General features: G+C 42.9%; 3 protein-coding genes across 13 annotated transcripts in view; 1 reads left to right on the top strand and 2 right to left on the bottom strand.

The window, feature by feature from the left end:
* The window catches only part of USP45 (ubiquitin specific peptidase 45), a 61,246-nt gene extending 50,560 nt beyond the window's left edge, over positions 1-10,686 (bottom strand). For all 6 annotated transcript variants that reach the window (XM_036317146.1, XM_036317148.1, XM_036317149.1 and 3 more), the window contains exons 1-2: positions 10,612-10,686; positions 5,719-5,828 (exon numbers count right to left, since the gene is read on the bottom strand). In XM_036317146.1, the coding sequence (XP_036173039.1) occupies positions 5,719-5,818 (100 nt within the window). In that variant the 5' untranslated portion in view covers positions 5,819-5,828; positions 10,612-10,686. The remainder of the gene's footprint in view (positions 1-5,718; positions 5,829-10,611) is intronic.
* Positions 10,687-15,915: 5,229 nt separating this feature from the next.
* LOC118659925 (U2 small nuclear ribonucleoprotein auxiliary factor 35 kDa subunit-related protein 2-like) lies at positions 15,916-17,559 on the bottom strand. Its single transcript, XM_036316612.1, has one exon. It carries the CDS (start codon positions 17,414-17,416, stop codon positions 15,971-15,973), a length of 1,446 nt encoding a protein of 481 aa, XP_036172505.1. The 5' UTR covers positions 17,417-17,559; the 3' UTR covers positions 15,916-15,970.
* A 59-nt stretch (positions 17,560-17,618) lies between these two features.
* On the top strand, positions 17,619-25,271 carry TSTD3 (thiosulfate sulfurtransferase like domain containing 3). Of its 6 annotated transcripts, XM_036316622.1 has the most exons (6): positions 17,619-17,903; positions 18,345-18,370; positions 24,169-24,342; positions 24,437-24,444; positions 24,542-24,596; positions 25,106-25,189. In XM_036316622.1, exons 1-5 carry the CDS (start codon positions 17,656-17,658, stop codon positions 24,548-24,550), a joined length of 465 nt encoding a protein of 154 aa, XP_036172515.1. In that variant the 5' UTR covers positions 17,619-17,655; the 3' UTR covers positions 24,551-24,596; positions 25,106-25,189. The 6 variants fall into 6 exon arrangements, with proteins under 6 accessions (XP_036172515.1, XP_036172510.1, XP_036172514.1 ...); XM_036316617.1 differs by having other exon boundaries at positions 17,641-17,903; positions 24,437-24,596; positions 25,106-25,271; XM_036316618.1 differs by lacking the exon at positions 18,345-18,370 and adding an exon at positions 18,655-18,732 and having other exon boundaries at positions 17,797-17,903; positions 24,437-24,596; positions 25,106-25,271.
* The last annotated feature ends 1,257 nt before the right edge of the window (positions 25,272-26,528 follow it).

Below are 26,528 nucleotides of genomic sequence, written 5' to 3'. Positions count from 1 at the left end.
CAAAACAAAAAGCTTCTGCACAGGAAAAGAAACCACCAACAAAATGAAAAGAGATCCCACTGCATGGGAGAACATATTTGCCAATGATACATCCGATAAGGGGTTAATTTCCAAAATATATAGGGAACTCATATAACTTAACAAAAGGAAGACAAACAATCCAATTAAAATCTGGGCAAAGGACCTAAATAGGCACTTCTTCAAAGAGAACATACAAATGAGGCACACGCTCCCAACTGGGAATCAAACACACGACCCAGGGGCTGATGCTCCAACCACCAAACCAAACCAGCCAGGGCAGCAGTTCAGTTCTTTTGAAAAATTCTCTAAATATTTCTTTGGTTGCAAACCAATTTGGTTCTGTTTTTAAATGACATTTTCATTGGATATAGAATTCCAAGGTGACAGTCTTAGTCTTTCCTGAAAAATAAAGATGTTCTTCCATTGTCAAACAAAACCTAGAAATGGTTTTACCACATGCCATTGTTTTGTTTGTTTTTATATTTTAACATTCTAAGAGTAAAATCATTCCACATACCTCCTATATCGTCTTTGGGATGGGATCTGGTCAGGTTACAACTTAACCATTCTCTGATTCTATAATTCAGATTTCTAATACTGAAATTGTTAATGAATTCAAGATAAAAAGACATTAAAAAAAAAAGACAAGACCAAAATGGAGTCAGTTATGCAAAGCCCCATGTCACCAATTCAGTTCTTAATTCCTAACTTAATTACAGTTTCTGCCTCTGGGAAGGAATTTTAAACCAGGAATGGAATCTTAAAGCAGTCAACCTGGAATAACGTGGTCAGCACTAGTGAGGTAATCTGCAAGGACACCCATCAACCCTTAAGCAGCGGTTCTCAACCTGTGGGTCGAGACCCCTTTGGGGGTCGAATGACCCTTTCACAGGGGTCGCCTAAGACCATCGGAAAACACATATATAATTACATATTGTTTTTGTGATTAATCACTATGCTTTAATTATGTTCAATTTGTAACAATGAAATTGGGGGTCACCACAACATGAGGAACTGTATTAAAGGGTTGCGGCATTAGGAAAGCTGAGAACCACTGCCTTAAAGGAAAGTGGTCGTGCCACACAAACCTGCTTTTTGCTAGTATAACCTCCTTGTCCTGCTCCCTTTTGCCTATAAAAGACTTTCATTTTGGAGCTCCTTTCTGTCTGCTAGATGGGATGCTAACCAATTCATGAATTATTAGATAAAGCCAGTAAGTTATTTAAAATTTACTTAGTCAGATTTTTAAAATACGTCCCAGGCCCCTAAATTAAGTCAATTAGCTTTTAAATGTCTCACCATATATACTTTTTATAAGTATAAGAAAATTTAAAAGCTTGAAGTTTTCCTTCGAGAGCTAACCAGTGTTTAAATGGAACCATATTGGGGGGAGGGGAATATTAAAAAATTCCTTGTGTGTTAATAAGCAGTTTTCTATAATTTTAGTCATATAATTATCTAAATTTCATCTGACAAGTAGGCCCTCTAGAGATTTCTGAATAAAAATATAAAAATGTGTTAAAGTCTATAGTTGTTTCACATTAACAAATCTAAAACAATAATCCAAATCTCCATGTTTTCTACTTTAAATATTAATAAAAAAAACTTTATAAGGATGTCTTCCAGCTTGCAAATAGTGGCATAAAAATCATCACTTCTTTTTCCTCCCAGAAAATATCCAAGGACAAAAAGAAAAAGTAACAAACATCATTTTCAGTGAAACCAGGATACAGCTGAATATCCAAGTCGCAAAGTCAGAGGAAGAGCCCCCACCTTGAAGCAGCAGAGATCAAACAGGAGTACACACAGGAGGCAGAGAGAATACTGCAGCTGTGGCTTTCATAGAGAATGGCGTATACTTCGCAGACACAGAACAAAACCCAAATCTCTGTGCTGCACCAACAGGGGCTCCCCTATATTCAATTTTGTTTTCAGAAGAAGCACAAGTAGAGACTTTCTCATTCAGTGGGGGGCGGAGGGGGGGGGGGACAAAAAAGCCAGCCATATTTGCAAGGAACAGACTTGTCTCTATATGGCAGTTGGGAAGAGAGATACTTTGGATTCAAAAACAAACAAACAACAGTGCTGCATAATCCTGGTGGTTGGAAAGAAGCAAAGGCTAAATGACTCAAAACTCAAAATTCTTGTTAGGTCTCAACAGTGCTCTGGCCCTCCTTCCAGCATAAATATTCTAAAACTTACTGGCCCAAGAAAGGCAACCCTACATCAAAAAATGAGTATTCAAAGTAAAAAATTAAAAAATGCAAATTCTAGGCTGAGATAACATAAGATAAAGGAAGAAAGGAAATGAAAAATCATGGCAGAGTAATCACTGCCAGGAAATAAAAACACAAAACAGAAGCAGAGAGAATACAAACAGTAGTAAAATAACAGGAAGTAACTAGCAGAGTTCAGGAAAGAAGTGGAAGAAAAACATAATAAAACCACAAAAATGAAGGCAAAACTCAAGTACATAAGGTGACTGCTGAAAACACACCAAAGGATAAAAATAAGAACAGCAAGCAAAATGAAAAGGAAAGAGGAGTTTTAGAGGATTTTAGAAAAAAAATGATAACTATGGAAGGAAGACAGGCAAAGGAGAGTTAGCATAAGAATAATCAGAATCCCTGAAGAAAACCGTATTAACAAGAGACTATTTAAAGATAAAATTCAGACTTTCTTCAATTCAATAATTTAGCTATCCTGAAACATTATCCAGATTATAAAACATGTAAAAATGAAAATAATATGTTAAAAACATTATATATATATATATATATACACACACATATATATACACACACACACACACACACACACACACACACACTAGAGGCCCGGAGCACAAAAATTTGTGCACTCGGGGGGGAGAGGAGAGGCCCTCAGCCCGGCCTGTGCCCTCTCACAGTCTGGGACCCCTCAGGGGATGACCACCTGCTGGCTTAGGCCCGCTCCCTGGGGGATTGGGCCTAAGATGGCAATCAGACATCCCTCTGGCAGCCCGGCAGCCCTCGGGGGATGTCCACTTGCCAGCAGGGAGCAGGCCTAAACTGCAGTCGGACATCCTTAGCGCTGCTGAGGAGGCAGGAGAGGCTCCCACCACCACTGCTGTACTGGCAGCCATCAGCCTGGCTTGTGGCTGAGCAGAGCTCCTCCCATGTGAGAGCACCCTGACCACCAGAGGGCAGCACCTGCATTGAGTGTCTGCCCCCTGGTGGTCAGTGTGTGTCATAGTGACCAGTCATTCCCAGTCATTCTGCTGTTAGGGTCAGTTTGCATATTACCCTTTTACTATATAGGATAGAGGCCTGGTGCACGGGTGGGGGCAGGCTGGTTTGCCCTGAAGGGTGTCTTGGATCAGGGTGGGGGGTCCCGCTTGGGTGCCTGGCCAGCCTGGATAAGGGGATGATGGCTGTTTGCATCTGGTTGCACCCCCTTCAGGGTGGTGGTTCCTACTGGGGTGCCTGGCCAGTCTGGGTGAGGGGCTGAGGGCTGTTTTCAGGCTGGCGGGCGACTGAAGCTCCCAACCTCTCCTTTTTTCTTTTTTTTTTTTTTATTCTGGGATTTATTTACCTTCTATGGCTGTCACTGGAACTGAGAGCCGGCTTTAGCTCTGAGGCTCTGAGACCTTGGCTGCTGAAAGCAGGTCTCTGGGTTTGTTTGGATTCTATAATTGAAACACTGTTTCAGCTCCAGCTCCGAGGCTGGCTGGCTGAAAGCAGGTTTCTGGGGATTGTTTAGCTTCTATAATTGCAACATTGTTTCTTAGACTGCAGCTCAGAGCCCAGCAGCGGCAGGCGGGGAACCTTGGCTTCCTCCATCATTGGAGCAAGCAAGCCTCCTGTTCACTTCAGCTGCCTGGCTGCCAGCCGCCATCTTGGTTGGCAGTTAATTTGCATATCTCGCTGATTAGCCAATGGGAAGAGTAGCAAAGTTACAGTTAATTACCATGTTTCTCTATTATTAGATAGGGTGAGGCCCAGTGCATGACATTCATGCACTGGGGCGGGGGGTCCCCTCAGTCTGGCCTGTGCCCTCTCGCACTCGGGGGATGTCTGCTCTAGCTAGAGCCTAAGCCAGCAGTCAGATATCCCCAAAGGGGTCGCTAGGACTGCCGCAGTGGCGCTGCGCTCGCCAGCCGTGAGCCTGGCTTCTGGCTGAGGGGGCTCCTCCTGTGGGAGCTCACTGACCACCAGGGGGCAGCTCCTGCATTCAGTATCTGCTCCCTGGTGGTCAGTGTGCATCATAGCAACCGGTTGTTCTGCCATTTGGTCAATTTGCATATTAGCCTTTTATTATATAGAATATTTTTATTGATTTCAGAGAGGAAGGGAGAGGGAGAGCTAGAAACAATGATGAGAGAGAATCATTGACCAGCTGCCTCCCGCACGCCCCCCACTGGGTTTCAAGCCGCAACCCAGGCATGTGCCCTTAACCAGAATCGAACCCAGGACACTTCAGGCCACAGGCTGACGCTCTATTCACTAAGCCAAACCAGCTAGGGCTTCAAGACATCTTTTTAAATGAAGAGCTGAACTAACTGGTAAGAAAGTAAAGAAAATCCTCCAAGGCCAAAACCAAAGGCATGAGGCTAATGCAGGTCCTAAAGCCAGCAGCTCTCCAGGATCATCTGTACCTCAGTGACATTGATGAGGAAAATAAGTCATTTTCTGCGGGGGGAGACAGCAGCCTGACTCTGTACCTAGTTAATTAGTATCCCTCATGCACATTCCTGTTAGCCTATAGTCTAGTCCAGCAGTGGGCAAACTATGGCCCGTGGGCCGGATCCGGCCAGTTTGAAATGAATAAAACTAAAAAAAAAAGACTGTACCCTTTTATGTAATGATGTTTACTTTGATTTATATTAGTTCACACAAACACTCCATCCATGCTTTTGTTCCGGCCCTCCAGTCCAGTTTAAGAACCCATTGTGGCCCTCGAGTCAAAAAGTTTGCCCACCCCTGGTCTAGTCACTGCCCCTTCCTTAATTATCTGGTCTTGCAAGACCTGTTTACCTAAGTATTCCCATTTTACAGAGGCCTTAAACCATGAACAATACACAACCCTCGGAGGGGGTTATCAGCGCTGGCGCCAGGCCAGGCCTTTAGGTGTGGTCTCAGGGCCCCCATCCTAACACATGGGGCTTTTTGCAAAGCCCACGAAAGGTCTGGAAGTCTGATCCATATTTGGGGGACAAAGAAACCAAAGGGTATAAAGGGAAAGCTTCCTCCATATTGGTTTGCTCAGGATTTGGAAACAGGCTCCCCTAAGTCACAGTACTAGTACATCTGGAAATAAATGGCTTTTTCCTGTATCTCCGAGTACTCCTGTGTGAGTATTTTCCAGTCGCCTGGTAAATTCTGTAACAATGTAAACACTGGTTTTAATAGACGATGAGAAACAGGGCAATGACAAAAATAAGCCACTTCTGATTACTTTATCAACTAAACAAAATATCAATAAAAACACCAACAGCAGCTTTTGAAACTAAACAAACTTATTTTTATGTTTACACAGAAAATGGTAAAAACAAAGAGAAAAGATTTTATTAATTAAAAGTATATGTTTAACCACTATGCTGTACATTTGAAACCAATACAAAATAATACTGAATGTAAACTGTAATTTAAAAATAAAATAAAAAACGTATGTTATTTCTTTTCTGGAACACTATTTAGGAGGCCAGTCACAACGTACCAGCAATGTCATCTGAAGAGTCTTCATCATGAGGTATTGTCGGCCTTTTACTTCTTTTGGCTTTCTCAGATAAAACTTTGGAAGGCTCTTTCACCCGCATCTGTTATTTACTGAAAAGGTTGGGGGGGGGGGGGGAGGGATGAATATAATTTAATCCTCAAAAATAAAATTTTATGTATTATACTTAATGCATATTAAAATTGAGATTACTTCCATTTTAATTGGTCTATTATATCAACAGAGGAAGAGGGGAGAGTCAGCTGGAACGAAAAAGTCTTTATTAAACCAACATAAAATGGCACTTTATATGTGACTTTTACCGACTACTCCCTAGATATATGCTATCTAGGTGAATGAAAAACTAAAGTTCTGATCAATGGAACAAGTGCTGCTTCTAAGTCAGGTGCTCCCCTTGCCCTGTCTGTCACAGTAGCTAGGAGATAGTAGGAGTTGGTAAAGCTACAATGGACCAGGAATGGAAGCCATGTGCCAAGCACAGTAGAACCACCCCACCTTTCTGTATGACCTAGTGCTAGGCTACTGAGAGAGAAATAAGTTTCTACCTTTCCCCCACTTTTTATTTTATTTTTTAAATTATTTTTTAAAATATATTTTTTATTGATTTCACAGAGGAGAGGAGAGGGGGGAGAGAAACATCAATGATGAAAGAGAACCATTGATCAGCTGCCTCCTGCACACCTCACCAGGAATTGAGCTTGCAACCCAGGCACATGCCCTGGTCAGGATCAAAACGTGACTTCCTGGTTCATCGGTAAATGCTCAACCACTGAGCCACACTGGCCTGGCTCCCACTTTTTTATTATGAAAAGTTTTAAACTTCCACAAAAATTAAAAGAACAATATAATGAATACCCATATACTATCTAAGTCCCACTAAAACATTTTGCCATACTTATTTTATCTAAATAGCAATGTGCATATAGACATATATACCTATATGTTTGTTTTGGGGATTTTTTTTCATATATTTTTATTGATTTTAGAGAGGAAAAGAGAGGGAGAGAGAAACATCAATGATGAGAGGGAATCATTGATTGGCTGCCTCCTGTATGCCCCCTACTGGGGATGGAGCCCACAGCCCAGGTATGTGCCCCTGACCAGAATTGAACCTGGGTCCCTTCAGTCCACAGGCTGATGCTCTATCCACTGAGCCAAACCAGCCAGGGTTGTATGTTTGTTTTTGCTGAACTATCTGAATGTTGCAGACAGCATGTATCTCTTAAGAATAACAATATTCTCCTATATAATCACATCACATCTCAGAAAATTAACATATTTAATTTCTTCCGCTGACCCAAAAGTGTCTTCTATACTGGTTTTTTGAATAAGGATTCAATCAAGGCTTTTGTATTGGTTATGTCACTTTAGTACTTTTTAATTGACAACTGATCTTCCCATAAAAGATGGAAAGTTAACAGTGCTCTACTTTCCTAAGACACTGGCTTTTTTAAGAGATCAGGGCAGTGCATGAGTCATCTTGGAGGTTTTGCTAAAATGTAGATTTTAAAAGGAGACATATGTACTACTATTTGTAATACTTTAAACAAAATAAAATTTAAAAAAATAATAAATAAAATGTAGATTTTGATTAAACAAGACTGTCACAGGACCTGAGATTCTGCCTCCTTTGCAAGCTCCCAATGGGAAGCCAGTGCTGGGGGTCCACTTTCAATAGCAAGACTATAATATCCCGCATTGAATTTGACTCTTTCCTCATGGTGTTATTTAACTCTATCTCTTATGTTTCTTTAAAACTCAGTTAATTCTAAAGATTTTAGATACAAGTTATGCAATTTTTTTAAACCACTATATTTTGGAGTCTTTATTTTTTTTTAATATATTTTATTGATTTTTTAAAGAGAGGAAGGGAGAGGGATAGGGAGTTAGAAACATCGATGAGAGAGAAACATCGATCAGCTGCCTCCTGCACACTCCCCACTGAGGATGTGCCTGCAACCAAGGTACATGCCCTTGACTGGAATCGAACCTGGGACCCTTGAGTCCGCAGGCCGACGCTCTATCCACTGAGCCAAACCGGTCAGGGCTAGTGTCTTTATTAAAGTAGCTTAGCCTAAGTCCTATCTAGTATCACCTTGCTCCATGGCTCAGCTACACTGTAATATTCATGATGATTTGTTTATTTGCTTTTATTGATCAAGGTGCAAGAATCTTTCAACTCAGTAATAAATTCTGAATCTTGATTTAGTTATATAATGTCCACGTTAGGGAGCTTTTGTGAGTCATTTTATGAGTAATTTATTTAAGTCCAAGGGTCACCATATTGAACTGCAAAACATTAAGGCCTTCAAGGTCACAGAGATGCACACGGCCTCTGAGTTCCTTGACCACTTCATTTCTGATTGCCTTTTACCTCCCACTTCCTCATCCGCTTAGCCCCACAGTCCTGCTTTGCAAAATTCAAGTATTCCATTCTCTGACCACAACTTCGAGTTCTTCCAGCTTCCTTGCCCAGCCACTCCTGCTCTCCTTTAGTGACCGGGCTCACAGGAGGCTGCATCTCAACAAGTGTTCCCAGGATCACTACAGCAGGCAGGAGAAAGGAGACCTGGCAAATGGGAGTGCTGGTTCCTCAAGCGTCACTTGGAAGTGACACGTGTCATGTCTGCTCATATTTTACTGGGCAAAACAAGTCAGATGGCAACTCATTTCAAGTAGACATAGAGAGCGGGGATGTTAGCGTATACAAAGAATGCAGCCTTATCACGTTCCCAAGAGGAACAGAATATGTATGCATAGCCTGAATGAGTACATCACTGCTCTAACAAAACCCCAATCCTAGATGAACACAATTAACCACTTTCTCAATGTCTGCATCCAAATGGGCAGGAGAGTCTCCTAAGAAAGCAGAGTGGGTCCACTAAATTCACACCCAATCTCAAATGCATGAAGACATGCCATTATCTACTATTCTTTCTGGTCAACTATCCTCACACAGCCACTTGAAACCTTTTTCACTCTCCCAAACCTCCAACTCTTCCATTTCCCTACTCCTCAAAATAGAACCTGGTTTTCTACTTTACTGAAAGAGACATAATCAGATGGCAAATCTGATCTTTCCACCCCTAAATATACAAATTTACCCCCAACTATGTTAAGTTGATGTCCCAAAAAAAGAGATAGACATAACTAAAAGAATCCAGGAAAAGTGGCCCATAAATGCACAGATAAACCCTCAATAAAGAAGAACATTAACACATAAAAAAAAAGAAAAAAAAAAAGAACCGGGTATTTTATCTAAAATCTGTAAAAGACAGACTTTTTTGTTTTTCCCAAAAACACTGACTCAAACGTAACTTGGCAATGTCAATTTCCAGTGATTTTCCTGATATATACAATATGCCTACACATACTAGTACAGAATCATTTTGGACAGTAACCTACTGTTCAGCAATCACTTATCTGTATGCCTTTCTTTTTTCAATTTCCCTTTAGAGCAAAAAGACGAGTCCAATTACTAGAGCTTTAAATACTTTCTATCAGTATTGTGTCTGGGGTGTTCCAAGACCACCCTCACATTCGGAGATTCACTAGTGACTAGAGCAACTCACAAAACTCGGCATATACAGCAGTTAGTTGTACTCATAGATCACGTTTACTATGGCAATGTAGTATGAAAATACCGCCTCATCATAATGGAAAAAGATACCGCCAAAGGCTGGAGGTATCCATGTGTAGGCTTCTTTATGTTCTCTCCCTCCCAGAAGGAATCAAATCCAGCAAAATGTCTGTGCAATGTTTTTGCCCAGGGGAGCCCATTACAGACTCGCAGTCCCAGGATTTCTATGGGAGCTGATAACTTCAGCGCAACCATATTATAAAGCATAAACCATATTGTTGCCAGATACCAAACAAGCGCTAACCTCGCAGAAAGGAGCCTTTCTAAAAAGACAGCAAGCTCAGGCCTACTGTGCTCCTTTCAGCACAAATGCTTTCGGACCATTTTTCTCAGTTTTCAACGTCAGCATTACTCTAACATCTGTTCTTTTCTTTAATGTAGGATGTACAACTAAGTTGTTTAGGAATGTTTAATTTTTTAAAAGCAGGTTATGCAAAAAAAAAAAAAAAAAAGCCCATATTCTTTAAAGAAAAATATTTTTCTTACTCTTGAGCAATTATTTTCAGAGGCGGGAGGCCAGGTTGGGGGAGGGAGGGGAAACTGGGACACAACTCTCCTTTTAGATTCCAGGCTCAAAGAGATGAACAGCACTTACACAGTTTTACTGAGCATCACACTCGCTTCCAAGCACGTCTAAGCCCAGGGAATCCGCACTACCACCCTACGAGGTAGGGTACTATTATTTCGCCCATTTTACACTTGAAGAAACCGGGGTACACAGAGATTAAGTGACGGGCAGGGTTCCCGGAGCCAAGAAGTGTGTGTGTGTGTGTGTGTGGCTGTGGGGGGGTGTGGGGGGGGAGGGTGATCTGGACCCAGGCAGTCCGTTTCCAGGGCTCCCAACACTGCGCGTTGCAGCCAGAGACCCTGTAGACACGCGGCCCCCGGTCACGAACACAAACACCCCCCGTTTCTTCGGAGGAAATGCGTCGTAGAGGAGAGAATGCCAGAGGGAGGCCGGGCCAGAGGGGCGCTGGGCCGCCGCGCGCCCCGGTCGAGGTGAGGCGGGGACTCGGCCCCTCTCCCGCCAGGACGCCCCGGCCCCTCCGGCCGCCGCCCGGACACCGGGCCCGCTCAGCCGCGACCACACGGCGCTGGATGACCGCCCGGCGCCCTCCGAGATCAGCAGGACGGGAGGGCGCAGGGGGGCCCCTCTCCCAGGCCCATCACGCCCCTGGGGGTCAGGGTCGCGGAAGCCAAGACCGAGCAGCTGCGACCCCGCAGCCCCAACTCACCCGCCGGGCCGGGCCTCCGGGTCCACACCAGAAGGGACTGCGCCTGCGCGGCCGTCCCGCCGGCGGCGGGGGCGGGGCCGGGGGCGGGGCCGGGAGCCGGGCGGACCGGAGGTCTGGGCGGGCGGGCGGGCGGGGACCGCCCTGGGGAGCTGCGCACCGGACGGGGCGTGGACAGGGCTGGCCCGGCGCGGTAAGGCCTGCGTTCTCTCCGTGGGCAGAGCCGGTCGGCGCCCGCTGATCTTAAAATAATAGCGCAGGGCTCCCGTTTGGATTCGAATAGCAGCCTGGAGTGCGCAGCTCGGTCTTCCCAGGGTCGGGATGAAATCTCCCTTGTTGCTGCACACCTGCTGGGACAGCCTCTTCCTTTCCTCGTCACACTGTACAACCAAGTCACATCTGACAGCCATCATACATTACCTTGCTTTTCTTCATTGTGATTGTCTTATCTTTCTTATTTCCTTTCTGGACAGGGAACTTCTTGATCTACACCTATACCTCTTGAAATTTAGATCACCCGTTAAAGTGGTCTGCATATTGCATATGCTTAGTAAACGTAGCTGGTTTGGAAATATTTCGATTGAACTGAAGCAAGGGAGCAGAGTCCCAGGTTCTATCCCTCCCCTCCCCTTCTAGGTTAGGGCACTACGGGTTGACTTGTGGCCAGACACCTGTCCCCTTACTGACCCCCTCCCCTTTGGGTAATGAAATGTCCACCGAGCTATCAGCGCTGCTCTCCAGTGGGTCACAAGTGGAACTCAAGGCTAAGAAATAGCTGAGTAAGAAATAGTTGAGATGGCCCCAGCGGGTTTGGCTCAGTAGATAGAGCCTGCGGACTGTAGGGTCCTGGGTACCGTTCTGGTCCAGGGCACATGTCCAGGTTGCGTGCTCGATCCACAGTAGAGGGCGTGCAGGAGACAGCCGATCAATGATCCTCTTTTATCACTGATGTTTCTCTCTCTCTCTCCCTCTCCCTTCCTCTCTGAAATCAATAAAAATGTATTTTTTAAAAAATAGTTGAGACAGCCTGACCGGTTTGGCTCAGTGGATAGAGTGTTGGCCTGCGGACTGAAGGGTCCCAGGTTCGATTCCAGTCAAGGGCATGTACCTTGGTTGTGGGCACATCCCCAGTGGGGGGTGTGCAGGAGGCAGCTGATCAATGTTTCTCTCTCATCGGTGTTTCTAACTCTCTATCCCTCTCCCTTCCTCTCTGTAAAAAATCAATAAAATATATTAAAAAAAAATAGTTGAGACAAACGAAAACTAGTCTCAGCCAAAATTAGCAGTCACGTTTACCTACATCTTAGTTTTGGGGCCTAGTTTTGAGGCAACTCTGCCCTCCAGAAACCCCCCCATCCAGAGAGGAGGGACTGAGATGAGTTGCACAAGGAACACCCCGGCCCCCACCCCCAGCATCAGAGACCACTAGCCACCTCCATTCCCTCCCCTTGCTATGGTAGAAACCTCCACCCAGACTCCATGGGTTGGACTCACTTCCTGAGTTGGCCCACACTCTACTCCTTCTTGAGAATGTACTTTAATAAATCTTATGTGCTTTGTTTACTCTCTCTGTCTCGCTCTTGAATTTTTTCCTGCCCAGTGACAAGAACCTGGACACTGTCACTGGGGTGAGGCCTCCCTTGGCCTCCCTGTGAGCCCTCCAGCATCAGAATGATATTGCAAACATTAATGCTAGTTATGGATAAGCTCTACAATTCTTATAATCTTTCCAGGTTCTTCAGCATGGGTCAGGTTTGGCCTTATGAATAGAGCCTTGGATTAAGAGTCAAAAGATATTAGAGATAAACCAAAACATAACAACAAAACTCCAATTCATTTCTTATGAAATAAAAATTATTTCCATGTAGAGAATTTGGTTAAGGAGATTACTAAATGTTTACATTGTGTATGGAAACCATATTTTTATATAATTACCATTTTTTAAAAGAGAACACGGATTACATTAAAGTCTACACTCTATTTCACACTTGATTTTTTTTCCACCTGACAGTATATCTTGGACATATTTTCACAGTAGCCTCATTTTTTTATCAGTGAATGGATGTATCACTTTTTTTTCCCCTCTCCAATTATTCCCTTATTAATGTACATTTTTCCTTGCCTACTTGTGGAAATGTTTTCTGTAGACTATTAACAATGGAAATGCTGAGCCAACAGATTGATTTCAATTTTAATTTTTGATAGAAACTCTTTTGAAAAAAGTTGTATGAAAGGCAAAACATTTCCTAATTCTTCACTTGATTAAAAAAAATATCTAGGGGCTTGAAGTGGATTTAGAAAGAAATGAGAAAAACCTCAACTCTTTTTAATAATCCTTTCCTTCCTACTTGTCTTATGCTCCCCCCCCCAAAAAAAAAGGAGCAAAGAAAAAGAAAATGAGTTGTTTGAAAATTAATCGTTCATATCAACTTAGCATTAGTAGTCCTCTCCCAGAAAGTTAAATGATTTCTTTCCCTTTCATCCCACTTTAAGCCTTGCTAACTCTCTCTGAAGGAAGAACTTTGACACTCATCTGAGGAGCAATCTCTTTTGACAACATCTTTATGCTCTAAGAACTCTTAAATAAAGCAAGTTTGGCACTGTGCTAGATATGAAAGGACACATTCACCTTTTCAGAAAAAAAATCTCACAGAAACATATTTCTCAAATAATTAGTCATAAACATTAGGAAAAAGCTGTTTAGTAATGTGTGCTCTTGCCAAAGCATAAATCATTAAAGGTGATTCATGGAGACATATACATTGTTTTCATGTCTGTGTCCATACAACTGATAGTTTATAATGCATATTCAAGACAGCTTGGGGATGCCATGGAGAGTACATGAATCTGCAATATATAATGACATCTTGGTTCAAAGTTAATCCACCAAATAGATTACATAGAGACTATGATTAAGATCCAAATGATTTGGAAAAAAATAATCGTAAGTGATGTTATTGGCATAGAAATCTGAAGTGGTTTTAATAATTATTAAATTATTGAAAATGGAACAATTGAAAAGTACATGTTTAATGAAATTAACATGGGAAGGCATTTATAAAGATATGGGTGCTTGGACACTAATAATTCCATTTAGACATTAATTTTTAAATTCCTACTGTGAATAAATTCACATTTAAGTATAGCTTTCTTAATATAGTTCCAAGTATGCTTGGAACCCAAGTTAAGAATAAATTTAAAACAAGATAATAAGAAACTTTATGTGATAGGCTGAATAATGCCCCCCCCCCCCCCCCGCCCCGCAAAGTGTTCTAATTCCTGAAACCTGTGAGTATGTTACCTTACATGGCAAAAGGACTTTGCAGATGTGACTAAATTAAGAATCTTAAGATGGGAGGTTATCCTGGATTATCTGAGTGGTCCCAGTGTAAGGACAAAGGTCCTTATAAAAGGCTCTATCAGTGGATAGAGCATTTGCCTGCTGACTGAAGGGTCCCGGGTTCAATTCCGGTCAAGATCATAGATCTTGGGTGCAGGCTCCATCAGGCCCTGGTCAGGGTGTCTGCCAGAGGCAACCAATCGATCTGAGACACATCGATGTTTCTCTCTATCTTTTCCTCTCCTCTCCACTCTCTCTAAAAATCAATAGAAAAATACCCTGTGGTGAGGATTAAAAAAAATTAAAAAACAAGAAAAAAAGGGAGGCAAGAGGATCAGAGGAAAAGAAGGGATGTATAACAGAATCAGGTCACAGTTAGAGAGAAATTTGAAGATGCTAAACTGCTGGCTTTGAAGATGGGGAAGGGGACCACTAGCCAAGGAACGCGGGCAGCCTCTACAAGCATGTCAAACTCAAAGGCTAACACAGGCCAGATAAACAAGATTTCAGTTTATGTGGGCTGCAAAAAAACAAAAGCTTCAATTTTCATAGAAACGTAGGTTTATTTCTATAGAGACAACTGAATACAAAGGGCTGAAATAAATGAGTAATCGTTAACATAAAATAATAGAACATTTTAATAAAAATTAATATTTTTTCTTGAACATTAACTTACCAGACACTGACTTACTACACAAATTAATAAGCGTAACGCGAATAAACCTATTTTTCTTCTTCTTCGAAAGCAAAATATTTCCTGTTGCGCACACCAAACAAGTCAGTCTAAGACTAATGATGTAGCAATCAGCTGCTAAAATATTCGCTGCTAGTATTAGTGGAGAGAAATGGTGCACCTGCATGTAAGGCGCAAAAGGGAAATGAATGCGACATGATTATAGTAATCTGTCACTAGCGAACACTGTAGTTTGTTATTAATAATTATGTATAACAGGATATTGTAAAAATTAAGTTACAAAATTTTTATTAAAACATTCTTACAGCCCTAACCGGTTTGGCTCAGAGTGTCGGCCTGTGGACTGAAGGGTCCCAGGTTCGATTCCTGTCAAGTGCATGTACCTTGGTTGCGGGCACATCCCCAGTAGGGGGTGTGCAGGAGGCAGCTGATCGATGTTTCTCTCTCATCGATGTTTCTAACTCTATCCCTCTCCCTTCTTCTCTAAAAAATCAGCAAAATATATATTTTTTAAAAAGTTTCTTACATACTGTTATATTGGCTGGGCCGCAGAAATATTCATTGTGGGCCACGTGCAGCCCACGGTCCGCGAGTTGTCATGCTTGCTCTCGTAGATGGGAAAGAAATTCTCGCCTAGAGCCTTCAGAAGGAACACAGGCTTGATGACACCTTAATTTTAGCCATGTGAGACTGCTGACCTATATAACTGGATAATAATAAATTTATATTGTCTTAAGCCAGCAAACTTGTGGTGATGTATTATAGTAACAATTGGAAACTAACACATTTTTAAAAAGTAGTTGCACCCTAACCCTGACAAAGTTATCACCAAATATCATCAAATATCAGCAAGTGGTGGGGAAAAGATGGCAGCATGAGATTATCATAACACTCAAATCAATGGAACTATCGGAGCCAAGAGCAATTCTGAGAACAACCTCCACGTAGTTTGCTTTAATCTATAATATTAGAATCCCGTTGAAGCAAATTGGAGAAATGTATTTAAATCTTTAAATATTATCTTTGGTATATTTCTTACTTTCTACGTTTTTTTGCTTTTATTAATACAACTTATTTACTTCTTATTTATTTATTTTTAATTTATTTCTTGTTGAAAGGAGTATTACAGATGTCCCCTTTTTCCCCCCATTGACCCCTTCCTCACCGCACTATTGTCTGTCCATGCATGTATTTACTTTTAAACTTTATCTCTCCTTAATAAAAATTAACTTTATCTCTCCTTAATAAAAATTAAATTAGCTTCTTTCCAAAGGATTTCTTTTTCTGTTTTTTTTTTTTGTTTTTTTTAATTTAAAAACACAATCAGTTTATTTGGATTTGGGACTATGAATAATTCCGTCTCTACTACCTGACCTTCTCCCACTATAATTTCTGAACTTAGAAGGGCTTGGACTCCGACTCCGGCTCCGGCTCCTGCTTCGGCTACGGTGGCTCTTGCTCCGGCTGCTCCGGCTGCTCCGGCCCCGACTGCGGTCCCTTTTTCTTTCTCTACTTCGTGAACTGTGTCTTTCTCGACTTTTTGCTGTGTGTCTGTGAGACTTCTTATCCCTGTGGGTACTTCTTTTCCTCTCAGATTCTCCATTTCTTTTATAGAAACGGGCCGGACTGGGGCTTCTTCTCCTCCTGGGCCTGCCATAGTACTCATCATGGTGGCCCATTCTCTCTCTCTTCTCTGAGTTCCTACCAAAGGAAGAGCTAGACCGATCTGGAGACAGGTAGATGTCCCTATTAGCTTCCCAAAATTCATTGTTGGGATTTCTGAACACGTGAAGAAAGTTGCAGTGTTTTCCTCTTGGGCATTGCTGCATTTCATATAAACCACAAATTGCCATTTTCCACCGGGTCACTGGGCAGAATTCACACTGAAGCTGTCGTCCTGCATACCATCTTCCGTTAAACAGAGAAAAGGCTGCTTGGCATTCTTCTTCCGATTGGTACTGAACATACACATTGCCCCTCAGATGAGGTTCTAAGTTGCAGCTGACCTTGAACTGGATCACCTTCCCCACGTTCTTGAACTCAGGGAGCACGTCCTCATAGAAGTCCAGGAACTGCTGGTAGGTCTCCTCTTCACTGTACTCCAGGCTGGCGTCAGGGTCATAGTCATCCCTTCTGCACTGCTCCATTCCAAATGTTGTAAACATGCTTCTAATAAGAAGGGTGGGGCTCGATGTTGGGAAATTGTGTTTACGTGAACACCTATCTCCAAATCTGCAAGCTCCCGTTTTACTGTAGAATGGACAGTTAGCTCGATCTTTCTCCATTATTCTTACATCCGTGGGTGGTTCTGGGTTTTGCCATGTGGCACTATTTTCCAACTCATTTTCAGCCCGCTCCAGCATCTTCTGCACAGCCTCCTCTCTTTCTCTCTTCTCTTGTAGCTTCTGCTCCTCCTCTTCTTTCTCTTTTCTCTGCTGTTCTTCCCATTCTTCCTTTAACTTTCTCTCCTGTTCTTCCTGCCGTTTTCTAGCTGCCTCTTCCTTTTCCTTCTTTATTCTGAATTCTTCTTGTGCCTTCTGCTCCCGCAGCAACCACTCCTCATGTAATTTTTGCCTCTCTATCTCCAACAGCTTCTCTTCTTGTTGTTCAATAAAAGATTCCTCCTCTTCCTCCTGCTTCTTCTGTGAGAGTCCTGAGTCTCTCAATCGAGCGAGTTCCTGACGGCGTTTCTTCCGTTTCTCCTTCTTCAGGGCGGCCCTGTACTTTTTGTGGCTTAGTTTGTCCGGAAGCATCACCGCCTGGGGCGCCGCCATGTTGCCGGCGCCGCCACGCCCACAAGAGCCTGCCGGGAAAGGCGGGCTCCGGGGAGCGCCAGGATTTCTTTTTCTAAATGTTATTGATTTCAGAGAGCAGAAGAGAGAGGGACAGAAACATCGTGGGCTGCCTCCTGCACGCCCCCGACTGGGGATGAGTCCACAACCCCGGCATATTCCTGGCTCATGGGTGACGCTCAACCCCTGAGCCACACCAGCCAGTTTCCAAAGGATTTTAAATGCTCAAGCGGGACACGTGTGGGTCAGCGATTAGGCCTTGTGGCACTACCCGGTTCGGCCGGCACCCGGCTGGGGGGCGCTCAAGAGCCCGACCCGGCTGGCGGGGGCGAAGGGTGGAGGAGGCGGAGCAGGAGGAGGAAGTGGTCAGTGGTCGGGTGGCTGCGCCAGCCCGCGATGCCGCTGCAGAGGTTGCTGCTCGCGGGTGCGCGCCGCGCGGTCTTCGGGTCCGGGGAGCCTGCGCTGCGGGGTGAGCTAGGCGGTCGGTGGGGCGTGGAGGAGCGCCTAACCTCGGGTCCCGGGAAGGGCAGGGCAGGGAAGGGTGGCGGGGGTGCTCGCTTCTTTAGACTCCCCTGAAAGTGACACCGTACCTCTCGGCACCTGGGGGTGTAGCGCCCTACCGTTCTTGTTCCGGCAGATCCCGCGTTTCTGGGGCCTGGGGCTGCTCTGGAGACGCAGGGAGACACATTGCGCCTGGGAGCTCGCGGGGAAGGCATTTGTAAGCATACTGGTGCTTGACTAATAAAGGCCGTTCGCGATCCCGGGAAGCGAGCCAGCGGGAGAGACGGAATGACGAGCCCAGCCTTGAGTTCCACTTGTGACCCACTGGAGAGCAGCGCTGATGGCTCGGTGGACATTCACCTAGAATTACAGCAGTTAGAACTCTAAAAGTGCCACCCTGGTTTTACAGATGGCGAAAGAGAAGACAGAGCAAAGGTAGTGCGTGGTGGTAGGTCTAGGACTCAGCGCCAGCCTCCATTCCTTCTCTTCGCTTTATATGCTGCCTCTCCTTTGGCAACAACTGTTATTTGTGGACGCAGGTACAGGGGCCGGGCATACCACTGTCTCTCCCCCCCCCCTCCCGTCCTCCCCCGTCCCCCCCCAGTCCCCCCAGTACAGTATTCCATTTTTTTTTAAGAACACCCAGTAAGAAGCAACTTGACAATGATTATTTATTTTTTAAAAAATATATTTTATTGATTTTTTTTTTTTTTTTACAGAGAGGAAGGTAGAGAGATTAGAAACATCGATCAGCTGCCTCCTGCACACCTCCCACTGGGGATGTGCCCGCAACCAAGGTACATGCCCTTGACCAGAATCGAACCTGTGACCCTTCAGTCCGCAGGCTGACGCTCTATCCACTGAGCCAAACCAGTCAGGGCTCAAGTATTCCATTTTAACTGTTGGGAAATCCTTCGGTTTATGATGTGTGTTTTTTCTATGCAGATTCTTTGTAGTTTGGTTTTGCCTTTGTTCAACAGTTATTTATTGAGCACCTTCTCAGCCAGGCCTCCTGGGGATACAGCCTCTACAGTTCTCTACCATTTGTGGGTAGATAGACACAAGTACACAGTCAACACACACAGCCCAGTCTAGTGAGACTGCAATGGAAAGAACAACTGACTCTACCAGAGTTGGGAAAAGTTCGAGAAAAGGTGCCTTTTCATTTAAAAATTCTAGTAGTAATACATGATTATATTTTGATTACATTAAAACAATAAAGCACAGCATGGGTGTCCTTTATACAACCTCCCATTCCACTCTCCTCCCCAGATATGGCTTGTTACCAATCTTTCTAAACAGTTTTCTATGAGTATACATAAATAAATATACACATAAAATACTGCATATATGCCCGGCCGGCGTGGCTCAGTGGTTGAGCCTCAACCTATGAACCAGGAGGTCATGGTTTGATTCCCTATCAAGGCATATGCCCAGGTTGCAGGCTCCATCCTCAGTGTGGGGTGTGCAGGAGGCAGCCAATTGATGATTCTCTCTCATCATTGATGTTTCTCCCTTTCCCTCTCCTATCTGAAATCAATAAAAGTATATTTTTAAAATACTACATATATATGTTACATACAATAGAACTCTATGTTATAAATCACATTTTATATATTATTTATATTACGAGAGGCCCAGCGCACGAAATCGTGCGTGGGTATAGTCCCTAGGCCTAGCCTTCGAGCAGGGCCATCTTTCCCAGCTGCCAGCAGCCACCTCGCCCCCCGCTGCCACTCACCCGGGTTCCCAGTTTGCCATCGGGCAGGCGATGGGAGCCTGACAGCTGGGGAGGAGGGACTGAGAGGTCAGCTGTTCCTGCCCACTCACCCATCCCACCCCTGGACCGGTGGGGCAGGGGCCTTGGCCTGGGGCCACCTGCATCCCCTGCCACCCACCCCCATTTCCCCATTAGCCATTGGGCGATTGGAGCCTCACTGCCGGGGTCCACCCGCTTGCCAGTTATGCCCCCCCCCCCACTCACTGTGGTTCCCTGTTTGCCATGCGGCGATGGGAGCCTGCCAGCTGAGGGGAGGAACCCAGAGGTTGGCTGTTCCTGCCCACTCGCCAGCCCCACCCCTGCCATGGGTCGCCCTCTGTGTGTGGCGCAACCAGTGGGGCGGCGGGCTTGGCCTGGGGACCCTGCATCCCCTACCACCCACCCCCGGGTCCCCGTTCGCCATCAGGTGATAGGAGCCTGCCGGCCAGGGAAAGGGACCAAGAGATGGCCTGTGCACCTCATAGTGACTGGTTGAGTGGTTGTTCTGCCGTTATGGTTGCTGGGCTTTTATTATATAGGATAATGTGATTTACCGTGCATATTTTTCTGTAATTTTTTCCTGTTATGTATTCAGTTTTTTATGACAACACATATAACTCTTTTAAACACTGCAAATATTCCATAGTATGGATAACCAGTTTATTTATTCAGTCCCCTGTTGATGAACATTTTGGTTTCCAAATTTTTATTATAAAAAGACTACCCATAATTATCATTGTACCTACCTCTTTGTGTATATGTACAAGCTTTTTACTAGAATAGAAACCTAGAAGTATAATTTTTGGATCAGAGTAACAAGTGGCATTTAACTGGGTCTTAAAGAAGAGTAAGAGTGTACCAAGTAGAGATGAGGGAGAAAGGTATTCCCTTCAGAAGAAACAGTGTGCATAGGTCATGGAGGGAAAGTGAAATTAGACATTTACTGTTTGTACTGTGTAGATTATTTAAACCTCACAGCAACTCTAAAAGGTTAAGTAATAGTATTCCCATTTTACAAATAATAAACTAAATCCCAGAGAGTTTAAGTAATCTGTCCAGGGTTACAGAACTAATTGGTCAAGCCAGGATTTAAAGCTGGTTTATCTGACTCTAAAACCCCTGCTCTTACTACTATAAAAATGTAGATAGGACACATGTATACTATTTTTTTTTCTGTGTTACAATCCATGTTTGTTTAATATGTTTGATATATTTCAAGGGAATTAATTATATCTGATAAATATTAATATCTGGGTAATAACAAGCTTTGATGTAATGGTGTTTTACTATTTAACACTATTTTGGCAAAGAAAAATGTTTTAATCATAGATTTATAGAAATTCTACTTAGATGGTATGTTGGAAATAGTATAACTCATGTATTGTATAAATCAGGAACTTAGGCTAAAAAAAACCCCACAAACCTTAAAAGATTGAGAATCATTAGCTCAAATAGCTAGGCAAGTGGCATAAAATCACATACACACTACTGCTCTTCCTTGCTCAAGCACTGCTTCACAGAAGGCTTCTATATTCATCTGTTCTGTATATAAATGAATGAGGAGAAAGTACTGAGTTTTTCTCTCCATTTTTAAAGCTAGGGTTTCTTGGCATATGAACTTTCAAAGTCATTCCATGAGGTACTGACTTCACTCATAGCCAGGAGTCCACAAGTAATACCTACAGTACCAGAATTTGCTATGACACATGTAGGAAGGTCAGGTGATCCTACCCTTCACTACCATCTACATTCAGAGATGACTAATGTTGGAAGAACAAGAACGATGAGCTAGGAAAGCAGTGGTGGTGAGTGGGGTCTCTCCTATGAGGATCGGGCCATCAGATCAATACACTCACCCCCATCCCTGCCTCCATTGACCTGTGGATATTTCATAGTAGACATCAGGGTGAAGATGCTGGTTGTTAGGACAGGGCTGATGCCTGACAGGTAGGATTTTATTTTTTGCTTTTTTAATAGTGACAATTCCCTTAAAAAAGTTTTTATTCAATTTATTTAATCTGAAAAAACACACATTTTACCTATTTTTCTTCCCCTTTCCCCGCCCCCCCCATCCTCTGCCCACAGTTGGCAACCAACAAACTGTATCTATGAGCTTGTGTGTGTGTGTGTCTGTGTGTGTATATATAAATATTAATATCTGGGTAATAACAAGCTTTGATATAATGGTGTTTTACTATTTATCACTATTTTGGCAAAGAAAAAAGTTTTAATCATAGATTTATAGAAATTCTACTTAGATGGTATCTTGGAAATAGTATAACTCATTTATTTATTTATACACACACACACACACACACACACACACACACTAGAGGCCCAGTGCATGAAATTCGTGCACTGGGGGAGGGCGGGGGAGGATCCCTCTCTCACAGTCCAGGAACCCTCAGAGGATGCCCTACTGACGGCTTAGGCCTGCTTCCCCAGGGGAACGGGCCTAAGCCACAGTCTGGCCTCCCTCTGCGGGAGGTGACCAGGCTAATCAGGGGAGGGGGCCACCCCCATAACCCCACTGCTGCTGCCACTGCCAGCCGCCGCAGCTGCCAAGATGTTTTCATCAATACAGACTCCAGTCCCCTCAGCACAAAAAATGTCTGTGTCCGCTCTGGGCCTGCTTAAGCTGCACAGTGGCGGCTCAGGCATGCCCCCTTCCCCCCCACCCCCGTCTGTGTCCCTGCCCACCGCTCCTGCCTGCACATGCCTGTCAGGAGGCAGTGTGATGTTAGCGCTGGGCAGGCCTGCACATGCCTCCGCTGGGGGCAGAAGTCCCCACCCCCATCCCCCGCTCACCAGCTCCTGTGCGTGCGCAACCTGTTGAACGGTCGTGTCGTGACTAGGACACCGTTAGGACCAATTAGCATATTACCTCTTTATACATATAGATTATTCCACATATAAGACACATTGTACAGTATTTGTATTTCTCTTTCTGGATTATTTTACTTAATGTAGTTTTTGAGGTCCATCCATGTTACATACATATGGCAAGATTTCATTCTTTTTTTTATGGCCTAGTAATATTCCATTCCATATATATGTATATATCACAATTTCTTTATCCATTTATCTGTTGATGGGCACTTAGATTGTTTCCATATCTTGACTATTGTAAATGCTACAGTGAATATGCAGGTGCATATATCTTTGAAATACTATCTTTGTTTTTTTCTGAATACCTAGAAATGGAATTGCTGAATATAGTAGATGAAACAATCCCTCTCCCAGCTTGAAGGAGTGGCCTCATCACTGTCTTGTCATTCAGCACTGCCTCAGCTTTTGGTTGACTCTCAAACCTTTGTGCTTGTCCAAGCAGCCCAGTACATCTTTTTTTTTTTTTAATATATTTTTATTGATTTCCGAGAGGGTGAGGGAGAAAGAGATAGAAACATCAATGATGAGAGAGAATCATTGATTGGCTGCCTCCTGCACGCCCCACACTGGGGGTGAAGCCTGCAACCCGGGTATGTGTCCTTGGCTGGAATCGAACCTGGGACTCTTCAGTCCATAGGCCAACACTGTATCCACTGAGCCAAACTGGCTAGGGCTCAGTACATCTTTAATAGTTCCCAGTAGTTGAACATATGCCAAGACCTGTCAGTGTCCCAAAAGGGTGACTCTCGGGCTGACTGGATGCCAGACCCTCAGGCATCAGCTTTGTATGCAGATGTACCCAGTCATGTGGGACTAAATGAGTAAGCCCCACTGGCCACCAGAAATCAGGGCTTGTATATTTTTTATATAGCTGGAGGGTAGGGTAATTGGGGCAGTGAAGGAATGAGGAGGAGGATAAGGTTTGAAAAATTATGCTGCAACAATTATTACTGGGTGTTTACCTAATGATGACTGTTTCCATCATTCCTTCTACATTTATTGATTGAAGCAATCCCTTCTCCCCATTTATTTAATTATATCCTTATATCAGTATGGACTGATAGAATTTTTATTTTGTCTTATGGGTTATTTATCCATTACCTTATTATGCTGCTAATTATTTAAGAGAGATAGAAACAGTACCACTAAGTACTTACAAGTGCTTTCAAATGTAAAGCCCCCACATCTAACATGACTTATCTTAATTTGTAAGGAAAAATGATATTAAAATTTTAATACTGTAACTTAGATCAGGGTAAGATTTACATATTATTCACACTATTCAGTTGTCAAATGCTTTATGTGTATTTACAAGTCCTTCCCACCTCCACCCCCACCCCAATTAAGGGGCTTGGAGGGAGTAGAATATGGAGTCGGCATAAGGCCAGCCATTAAGCATGCAGGGCAGGAAGATAGAGTTGTATCTTCCTGCTCAGTCAGGCTGTGTAAAAAGTACATCCATTAAATATAGTTTAGTAAAGTCAAAAGATTGAGTAGTTAGCTGACCGGAACCAGGGGAAAAATTTCTTCAGCTACTAATAGTGATACCATTTTGAAGGTGCCTATATTATTTTATTCTTTCCAGGTTTGAACTCAATAAAAGGAAACTGGCACAATTTTTGTACTGCTGTTTATAAAGATGTAACTTATAAGGAACTGAAAAACCTCTTGAATTCCAAAAAAATTATGTTAATTGATGTTAGAAACACATGTGAAATTATTGAGTGTGGAAAAATCCCTGGGTCTGTCAATATACCATGTAAGTGACATGTATCTTAATCTGATTCATTTCAAAAAATACATATTCAGCCAATTTACTGTAGATAAAATTTAATTGAGATTCTTTCTTTCAGTAAATGAGGTAGGTGAAGCTCTACAGATGAACCCAGAAGACTTCAAGGAGAAGTATAATGAAATAAAGCCATCCAAATCTGACAGTCTAATATTTTCCTGTGCAGCTGGCCTGAGAAGCAAGAAGGCTCTGGACACAGCAATATCTTTGGGCTTTACCAGGTATGTAGGTGAAGCATATATACTGTAATGCTTCATATGTATTATGTTATTGGTCTACTGAATTTCTTACACTATTAGTAATGGCAGTATAGCAAGAGTTAGAGCCTCTATCTTTTCATAGTGCTCAAAAGTAACACAATCTTTTAAATAGGCTTGTAGTCTACTCTAAACAGTATAGTGAGTAGCCATCGCATCTCTCAATCACTAGTTTTCATCAACCTTGTTTTATGAAGCAGTAAAAAATGTTTACAGCCGAAACCGGTTTGGCTCCGTGGTTAGAGCGTCGGCCTGCGGACTGAAAGGTCCCAGGTTTGATTCCGGTCAAGGGCATGTACCTGGGTTGCGGGCACATCCCCAGTGGGGAGTGTGCAGGAGGCAGCTGGTCGATGTTTCTCTCTCATCGATGTTTCTAACTCTCTATTTCTCTCCTTTCCTCTCTGTAAAAACTCAATAAAATACATTTAAAAAAAAAAAAAATGTTTACAGCACTATTTGATGTATGTTTTCAGGTCTCAGCACTATGCTGGAGGATGGAAGGAATGGTCTACCTATGAACATTCAGAGAAGAAACAAGGAAACTGAAGTTTGGAATACAAGCTGGCTCTTGCCTTATGTACATGCAGCCTAGAGTTGTGGAATGAGCAAAAGAATAAAAATCTAGCTCTGGCACCACTGGCTAATGGGAAGGGGATTTTGTATAAGTCAATTAATTGTTGAATCTTTTTCTCAACTGTAAATTGAGAATACTACTTCCCACCCTGGCCTGGTAACTCAGTTGGTTATTGTGTTGTCCCATATGCCAAGGTTGTGGATTTGATCCCTGGTCAGGGCACATACAAGAATCAACCAATGAATGCATAAATAAGTGGAACAACAAACAGATGTTTCACTCTTTCTACAAAAAAAGAAAAAAAGAATACTACTTCCCCCTGCCTACTTGCACAGGCTATTGAGGATTGAGATACTGTTAGTGACTTGCCATGGAAATATAAAGGTTGGGATTCCAGGAATTAATTTTTAAATAGGTTACTAGAGTTCAAAAGTATTCCAAAAAAACCGAATTACTATTTGGATTTCCTAATCATGTGCATATGTGTTAGCACACCAATCAGAGGCTATGAGTTAGACCAGATTAATAAACAGACTTGACCTTAAAATGCCAAGAATCTGGAATCCTTATTAAGTAGTTGAAATAATAAACAATGAAAATATATTAACAGCATCCAAAGACTTATGGCAGTGTTGTGACCAGCATGGTAGTGAAATAATTTTCAATTTAAAAATAGGAATCAGAACAGTGGTTGCTTCTATTGAGGGAAGGAGACTAACTGGAAAGGCAAGGAGGGAAATTTTTAGGGTAATAGAGATGCCTTATATCTTGATGTATTGACACATACATCATCAAGACTCACTGAAATAGACACTTGAAAATATACATTTTCTATATCATTAAAAAAAATATATACATGTATATGTATTTAAACTTAACCACTAGCATGAGTATATTCCTTAGCAATGCCTTACACTTGTTAGTGTGCTAGTGGTAAAATATTTGTGCTTTCTTCCATCTGTGCCTCTTTGGACCCATCTGGGTAAGTCAATGATTATGACATATAATCACTCCACTCTTCCAACACAAGCCCAATCTTAGTTCCTTCAGACCTGAGAAAAGCTTTTTTTCTTTTATCTATCTTATCCTGCCCATGAGACCTTTATTTGTCGCTGATACTGACTTTATACATAATCTCCCTTTCCAGATTCTCTGCTACTCTTCACAACAACAAAAGCCCCCTTAACACAAGTGATTAATATTTAGCCTTAATTTTAAACCTTTTGAAATTACCCACTTGATTAACTATAGGAGGCTTTAATACTTGTCTAAAGAAGAAGCACTCTTCTCAGAAAACAACATAAGGCAGATTTAAAAAGATA

Source organism: Myotis myotis, unplaced genomic scaffold (assembly GCF_014108235.1).
Source record: "Myotis myotis isolate mMyoMyo1 unplaced genomic scaffold, mMyoMyo1.p scaffold_m19_p_7, whole genome shotgun sequence".
NCBI classification, from domain to species: domain Eukaryota; kingdom Metazoa; phylum Chordata; class Mammalia; order Chiroptera; family Vespertilionidae; genus Myotis; species Myotis myotis.
The sequence above is the reverse complement of the archived record's forward strand: the minus strand, read 5'-3'. Positions and strand labels throughout refer to the sequence as shown.